This window comes from Aspergillus aculeatus (genome assembly GCF_001890905.1).
Source record: "Aspergillus aculeatus ATCC 16872 unplaced genomic scaffold ASPACscaffold_20, whole genome shotgun sequence".
In the NCBI taxonomy this organism is placed as follows: Eukaryota; Fungi; Ascomycota; class Eurotiomycetes; order Eurotiales; family Aspergillaceae; genus Aspergillus; species Aspergillus aculeatus.
In genome coordinates, this window is record NW_017962995.1 from 9978 (window position 1) to 17898 (window position 7921).

The 7921-nt window shown below is 52.6% G+C and overlaps 3 protein-coding genes across 3 annotated transcripts in view; 2 read left to right on the forward strand and 1 right to left on the reverse strand.

Annotated features, from left to right (window-relative positions):
* The window catches only part of ASPACDRAFT_1883394 (WD40 repeat domain-containing protein), a gene marked incomplete at its 5' end in the record, with an annotated part of 3116 nt that extends 2066 nt beyond the window's left edge, over window positions 1-1050 (forward strand). Inside the window, 2 exons of the mRNA XM_020198331.1 lie at window positions 105-713; window positions 762-1050. Of these exons, the coding sequence (XP_020051702.1) occupies window positions 105-713; window positions 762-1043 (891 nt within the window). The 3' untranslated portion in view covers window positions 1044-1050. The remainder of the gene's footprint in view (window positions 1-104; window positions 714-761) is intronic.
* A 1669-nt stretch (window positions 1051-2719) lies between these two features.
* ASPACDRAFT_36210 (uncharacterized protein) lies at window positions 2720-4251 on the forward strand (the record flags this gene model as incomplete). Its single annotated transcript, XM_020200190.1, has 4 exons — window positions 2720-3539; window positions 3662-3904; window positions 3989-4078; window positions 4133-4251. 4 exons carry the CDS (start codon window positions 2720-2722, stop codon window positions 4249-4251), a joined length of 1272 nt encoding a protein of 423 aa, XP_020051703.1.
* A 1532-nt stretch (window positions 4252-5783) lies between these two features.
* Window positions 5784-6961, reverse strand: ASPACDRAFT_55074 (uncharacterized protein; the record flags this gene model as incomplete). The annotated part of the gene is made up of 5 exons (XM_020202956.1): window positions 5784-5814; window positions 5873-6504; window positions 6560-6595; window positions 6654-6751; window positions 6853-6961. 5 exons carry the CDS (start codon window positions 6959-6961, stop codon window positions 5784-5786), a joined length of 906 nt encoding a protein of 301 aa, XP_020051704.1.
* Window positions 6962-7921: the final 960 nt, after the last annotated feature.

A 7921-nucleotide genomic window follows, 5' to 3' on the forward strand; every position in this document is an offset into this window, starting at 1 on the left:
ACAACACCGTCAAGCTGTGGGACGCTACCAGCAGCGCCTGCCTGCAGACGCTCGAGGGCCACAGTGGCTCGGTCCAGTCAGTGGTCTTCTCGCATGACTTCAAGCTGCTGGCGTCTGCTTCCCGCGACAACACCGTTAAGCTGTGGGACGCTGCCAGCGGCGCCTGCCTGCAGACGCTCAAGGGCCACAGTGGCTGGGTCCAGTCAGTGGTCTTCTCGCATGACTCTAAGCTGCTGGCGTCTATTTCCCAGGATAAAACCGTTAAGATATGGGACGCCGCCAGCAGCACCTGCCTGCAGACGCTTAAGGGCCATGTCGGCTGGATTCAGTTAGTGGTCTTTTCGCATAATTCTCAGCTGCTAGCGTCTGCTTCCCACGATAACACCGTTAAGCTGTGGAAGACCGCCAGTGGTGCGTGCCTGCAGACGCTGGACAGCCACAGTGACTGGATTCAGTCAGTGGTCTTTTCATATGACTCTAAGCTGCTGGCGTCTGCTTCCCGCGATAACACTGTCAAGCTGTGGGACGCCGCCAGCGGCGTCTGCCTGCAGACACTTGAGGGTCACAGTAGCTGGGTTCAGTCAGTGGTCTTCTCACATAACTCTAAGCTGCTGGCGTCTGCTTCACATGACAAGACTATTAAGCTATGGGACGCCGCCAGCGGCGCCTGCCTGCAGACGCTCGAGGGTCACGGTGGCTGGGTTCAGTCAGTGGTCTTCTCGCTTGACTCCAAGCTGCTGGCGTCTGCCTCCCACGACAAGACCGTTAAGCTGTGGGACGCCGCCAGCAGCGCCTGCCTGCAGACGCTCAAGAACCACGTTGGCTGGGTCACAAAACATGATCTGGGTGTCTTTATCTTGACTTACCTTGCGAACTCGCCATCCTCCCAGGCAAATCCTGAAAAGATGTATATCCAGGGATTCGGAATAAGTCCTGATCGAACCTGGATTACATGGAACTTAGTAAAGCTGTTGAAGTTACCATCAATACTTAAGATATCAGCCTCCGCTGTAACATATTCGACTATTTGTATTGGTTTTTGAATCAGGGCAAGTTCTTATACTGAGCTGTGATCGTCACTAGCGTTATCTTCTTAGATATAGAAGTACATGGATATGTGACATCTTCTCAAATATGGTCTTCTATTATCTTCTATTTTCTAATCTCCTTGTAAAAGAAGGGCCTAGGATTTATTAAATATTTAATCTAAAAGTTTTTGAAAGTTTTTGTACCCTGCATGCTTTTAGATTCTATTAGCTTCCACCTGATCACAGATCTTAGCTTATTGTGACTCATGATAAACCTCGGCATTAGACATGTGTATTTAACGGGTAGAGATCTTGGATATATTACATTGCGTAAGGCTAATACTTATACTAGGCCTTGAATTATGTTGTCCCGCTCAGTAATATACCCGCGCTAATATCTTGGCAGTGGGTCTGAACAATATTTATGTTGTGTTTCTTGGTCAAGGCAATTTCGAGATCGTCTGTATCCGGAAGGTCTGTGGTCTGTACAGGGCGTACAGGCATGTTCTTGGTTTCCACCACCTTCATAGCTGTGCCGCAATAGGCGGGGGAGTCCTCTCACGAGGCTCCTTAGGTTAATAGAACATGAATTGAATTGAATTGAATTGAATCGGCGAACCGGCTGAGTTCTTGGCTTCCTGATGAAACACCTTCATAGCATGCCGCAACAGGTGGGCCCGAGCCTCGGCTTCTTAGATTAATAGAACTTGAATTCAATTGAATTGAATCATTTCCCCAAGAGAGCGACGGATGGGACGCAGATCTAACCTATCGAAGAACCCAGTCGGCCGAATAGCCGGATATACCAAGAGCATCTAGGGTCCAGGTACAAGAGGATGCCAGCATTGATCCTGGTCTTCAGCAACATGGCCACTGCGTGAATTGGCAGTGAATCTCTGGTGTCGTGGGATGGTGAGTAGTTTGTCGGCGCGTAGGATCCTATATCTCTGGGTCACGTGACGCGGAACGGGCCCAATAGCCTCATCTTCTTCACCACCACACTTTTCCCATGTACGTAACATAACAAGCAATTGATTAGTTATTGAAAGGCTTCATTCTCCCACCGTTTTAGGCAGTAATTGCCCTCTTCCCTGATAGAAGTGAATAGCCTGAGAGACGGAATCGACCAGGGCAGCATAAATGGTTAATAGTGGACAGCCATGGCCTTATGCATAAATCTTATGCAAATCTCTAATCCATTACCGACAGACAGCTTTTATTCGTCAAAGAGAACGGGAATATTACTTCGCCCGAGTCGCTTCTCGAGGCAAAGCAAGAAGAGCTCTCTGGAAGGCGATCGCGTTATTTCTCCGCTGGTGGCATGTCTGCTTTCCTTCTCCCTCGCTGTGTAACAATAGACCCGTGCTAAATGACAGAAACAGTCCGCCACAGGACCTTCGGCGACATCCTCTTCCTCGAATACTAACCCGTCAGCATCTCAACAGAATTTCTACTCTGAGACAGAGCGGGTTCAGACGCCACATGCCCGTCCAGATTGTTTATCGAATGGTCAGCGCCTCGATCTTCCTTCCCAAGGCTCTCGCCGCCATGCATACTTCGGAAGAGCATCCGCCCGTCTCGGGTCATGAACCCGCTCACCAGCAGCAGCAGCACAAATAAAACCCCCCAAATCAGACCTCAAACGCTCAATAGACCATCTCGCCATCCTTCCATCATCAGATTTCCCAGTCATGACCACCTGCACGCCACCCTCCCGCTTTTCCTCGTCCCCCTACATCCCCCCGGACCGAATCTTCGAACTAACCGCCCAGTACCTGGACGACCCCAGCCCTCAGAAAGTCAACCTCGGCCAAGGCACATACCGCGACAGCCACGGCCAACCGTGGGTGCTCCCCGCTGTGACTGCTGCACGCGTCCGCCTGACGGCCACCGGCCTGAACCATGAATACCTCCCGATCCTGGGTCATCCGGTCTTCCGCACGCTGGCCCCACAGCTCGCCCTCGGACCAGCCCTGCACGCCAGTCTCGCTTCCCAGATAGCCGTCTGTCAGTCGCTCTCGGGAACGGGGGCATTGCATCTGGCCGGGCTGCTTCTTCGACACCTCCACGACATCCAGCCCCGGCAGGGGCTAGCCATCCCTGCTCTGCCGAAAGTCTACATCCCAAGCCCCACCTGGTCGAACCACCACCAAATCTTTACCTCCCTAGGGTTTGAAGTCGTCTCGCTGCCCTACTACGCCGCAACCACCCGCTCCCTGGCGCTGGAACCCTATCTCGCCGCCTTGGCCGCGGCGGAGCGCAACAGCGTGGTGATCCTGCATGCGTGCGCGCACAATCCCTCGGGGTGTGATCCGACGCCCGCGGAATGGCGGCAGGTCGCGCAGATCGCCAAAGAACGGAGCCTCTTCCCCCTTTTCGATGCTGCATACCTGGGGTTCAACTCGGGAAATCTTGACGAGGACGCCGCGGCGATTCGGTTGTTTGCGGGCGAGGAGTTCGGGCTCGAGGTCGGGGTGTGTATGTCCTTTGCGAAGAATATGGGGCTCTATGGTATGATTTCCCTTCATTTTCGCAGGCTGTACGCTGGGGTGAAGTTGCGGAGTTGAAAGCCGGATTGGGACTGCGACTCGCGGAATGAAACGGCGGGTTACGGCATGCTAATCGAACGATAGGCGAGCGGACGGGGTGCTTTTTCCTCACCGCACATACCAAAACAGCAGCCAGGAATACGGAGTCGGTTTTGGAAGTGTTGCAGCGACGGGAAGTATCGAATCCACCCGCTTATGGGGCGAAGATTGCGGCCATGATTCTGGGGGATGAGGAACTGGGGGAGATGTGGAAGGAGGACTTGCAGACCATGAGTGGGCGGATTCGGGAGATGAGGGGCCAGCTGGTCGAGGGGCTGGTCAAATATGGTGAGTCTGACCTATACCAGGCTGCTGGGTTCGAATGACGGCGACAGGATGCAGGGTTGATGACGGTTGTGCTGACAGTTACAGGGGCCCCCGGCGACTGGGCGCATTTGGTGCGCCAGACCGGGATGTTTGGATTTCTCGGACTAGAGGAGGGCGTCGTAAAGGAGTTGCGGGGTGGGTGATTTCTACTCAATCCAGTTCTCATTGTTTAAACGCTGACAAAATCAGAGGAGGATCATATTTACATGGCGGATAATTCGCGCGTGTCGATTGCTGGGTTAAATCCAGGGAATGTCGAGTATGTAGCCAGAGCAATCGCAGAGCGCCTGCGGAAGCGAAATGCTTGATTTGAGGTGGTCATAGATGAATACCGAGAGAACGCGGGTAACGTTGCCTTGATGCATGGCTCTTTATACATTGCATGCCAGTCCTATTCACCAGAGCTTGTTCTGCCTTCGGCCGTTCCATCAAATCAACGTTCGGCAGCCAGCATTGGACTTTTTCATGGTAAACATGGTCATCGATTCAATCTCCAAGTGTCAACCGAGTGACATAGCCGCCAACTCGTCCCTGTGATTGTGTGGTCGATATATGAGCCTCGGATGTAAAGCATGACTCCCCTCGGCTGAGTGGCCAAGGCAGTCGTATCCACCCAATCGCTGGTTGCGTGCGATAGAACGGGGCCCCAGACGCGCTTTTGTCATCAGCCCCGGTGCATAACTTATCATGAAGGCGGAGTCTAGAATGACAACGTACCACTTCGGCTAACTGAGACGAGGGATCTTTAATCCCATGTAACAATATAAAGGTTTCATCTCTCTCCCATAACGACACAGCCAATTGTCACTGGAGGTACCTGTGAGGTTATTGCTCATTCGTGCAGATGTCCAGCTTCGACTGGCGGAGCTCCAGGACACCAAGCCCGCCATTCATACCCCTACTTGTATCTCGGCTTCGACTCGACTTCCCTCGGGTGATTTGACCTCTATGCCTAGCCCGAGTAGCCTCTTTCCGGTGTGTGGGTGATTGATGTGACTGAGAGCTTTGTCACGAATGTTGATCCCTGAACGCGTATGCTCGTCAATGCAAAGCTCTCTCGGGAATCTGACAACGAGGTTGATTATTGCGATTTAATACATCCTTCAGTGGCCAGATTCCAGAGGCAAGTTGTCAACTGGCAGAATCAAGAGAGGTCGGACGACGTCCGTGATCCAAGACCCTTCGCTTCGTTCCTTCATGGTCAACTTCATTAACAGGGCAGCAATTCTCATCATCTTCTCCTTGTGAGGCTCCCAGCTTGTTGAGCCTTTCGTTCTCTTCGTTCTCAGAGAGTGTCGAAGGCTCCCCGCATCGTGGCAGGTTCCCCGCTCGGTCTTCTTCCGCTAAGCCAGTCGGAGGAGGGGAGTGCAGCTCTGAGGCGAAGCGCTCGATCCATTCCGCGATTGATTCTCGGTCATCTCTGTTCATTCGCATGCATGAGTAGAATGCATTACCTTGGAGTGATAAGTCGTTCAGGTTAGAAGTAAGAGAGAGTATGGAAGTTTACGTAGTTGTTCTTGTTGTTTTACCCCGGATGGCCCGTGACTCCACCAAACGATCCACGGCCCCAGATTTAATTATTGTTCCTTTACCCTGACCTCCATCGTCGTAGAGCTTCGGGTCTGCTCCATGCTTGCTCATGAACAATAACCCATTCACTATTTATATAGAAATCCTCTTCACAACTCCTCTATCAAAAGACCACGGGAGAAACCAAACATTCTCTGATCGCAAAAAACCCACCAATGAGTTCCGTTGATTTCTGCAGTACCTCTTGCCGCCAATTGCCTCCCTGCAGGGCTGACAGTTCTCATCGCATCACAATTCCCTAGAACCGAGTCTAATTCAGCATTTCCCGCACAATCTCAGCCCTATTTCGAACTCGATGATTAGCAGCAGCATTATCCAGCTCACACCAGAGATACTCACACCACAAACGTCCCAGCAGACGCCGGCATCGCCCTCAACAACGCCGGCCCGATTCCATAGAACAACCCCCGCAATCCACTCACAGCCCACGTATCCCGCACCACGTGTTCCACCCCACGATATTTCCTCTCAGATCCCAACCCATCACTCTGCATTCTGCTCTTAATCACATCGATTGGATGGCCCAACAACCAGAGCGCCTCCCCCGCCAAACCCCCATACACCGCAATCTGCCAGCCCGGTAACTCCTCGCGTCGTTTGCGCTGCCGATGCATCGCCCACCGAACCAGCCCCTCATACGTCGCAAACCACACTCCGTAGCCATGCATCTCACGAACAACCGTCATCACTTGCCCCCGATACAACCCTGCCAGCCCGCCTGCCCTCATCAACTTTCGTGCACAATCAAACGGCCCCATGTAGATTCTTCCCGTGCCGTGCGGTTGCGTCTGAAGTCTGATGCGAATATGCTCCACTGGGCCCGAGACGATACTAGTCACCAGCCCTGCACCAGCACCAGCGATGTAAAACTGAGGAAGGGAGAGGGTCCGATCATGTGAGGGGCGGGTCTGGCGGTTGCACGATTCGATCGCTTGGCGGAAGGTATGCAAAGCTCCGAACGAAATGCTGACCTATAAACCTTGTGAGGCTTTGAGGCAGAGCTGGTAGATCAAAAAAGATACGTACGCAAGCGCCAACCCCCAACAAGGGCATAAGCGTGCCCTGATTTGCGGCACTGTCTCAGCATGAAACTTCCATCTCCCCTTGAGCAGCAACGGACCTTGTAGAATGCGAGGGCACCTTCCTTGGCCCAGATATGGCGAGTAGCAGACCACGCATCCCCGCCTTCTTGAGTCTGCAGACGAACCTTGACAAGGTCTGGGCTGTGAGAATGTCTGTCTTGTTCAGGGTAGCGGCTTACCGAATGGTTGTCCTGGACGCGTCAGCGTTGCTTCGGAGCATTGGGCAAAGAGTCTTACCGATGAGGACCTGTGCAACTCCACCAGCTGCACCAGCAGTCACGTCCTTGGCGGTCTGCCTCCATTCTTGGGATCTAGGCACCTCTAATGTGGGAATTTGGTCACTCATCTTTTATGGGGTCCTACTCGCGTGCTATATGAAGACAATGGGTGAAAGATGTCAAGAAATAGACACGCCTACGAGCACATCCATTCTAGTCGTGGTCAGAAGAGGGGTTCATGCTTGATAGACTAGATTTCCCCACGTTCGGGTATTGTTCCGAGAGACTCTGCACGGTCATCGCCATGTTTCGGGATCCGACTCCGATCCTTGATACGGGTTGCGAGTGGCTTGCCTGTATCGTTGACTATCACTTTATGGTCTCTAGGAAGGATCGAAACTCATCAGCCTCTTCGCAAGTCGCGAGCTGTTAAGGGCCATGTTCCTGTCAACACTGTCCTTGAAAACCGAACGTAATCCCTCGTCATACCGCAGGCTACAGCAAAACAGCCGTAAACTGAGAAAAACTGAGAAAACAATAAATTTTGAAGCTTAAAGCTCTCCATTCTGCTTGAAACAAGACAGATCAGTTCGTCGCGACGATCATATATGATCTCGTGATGGGGATGTGAGGAGTATGCGGAAGGAAGAGGAGGCCAGAAATCGGAATGTAGAATATCTCCGAGGGGGCTCTAATGGAATTGATCCAGTCCTGCTAAGCCCAACATAGACTGAGTAGTTTCCTTCGTCAATCCGCGCTCCCACCCTTCTGCCCATCGCAACCTTCCCTAATAGCGATGCTGGTGTCCATGAGCATGACGCTTGTGCATATTCAGATGCAGAGCTGCTGCACCAAGGGTCTCGTCGCTAGCGCTCTACCTCCGACCAAAAACCCAAAGTCAGTCATAGCTGTGCTTTACCTTATGCTAATCCCAAAAATAAATGAAAGGATGCCAGCTTACCGGCGTTGCAGCAGCAGGGACTGCCGAAGAAGGAGAAGAAGGAGAAGAAGAGGAGGAGGAGGAGGAGGAAGAGGAGGAGGAGGAGGAGGAGGAGGAGGAGGAGGAGGAGGAGGAGGACGGTAGAACG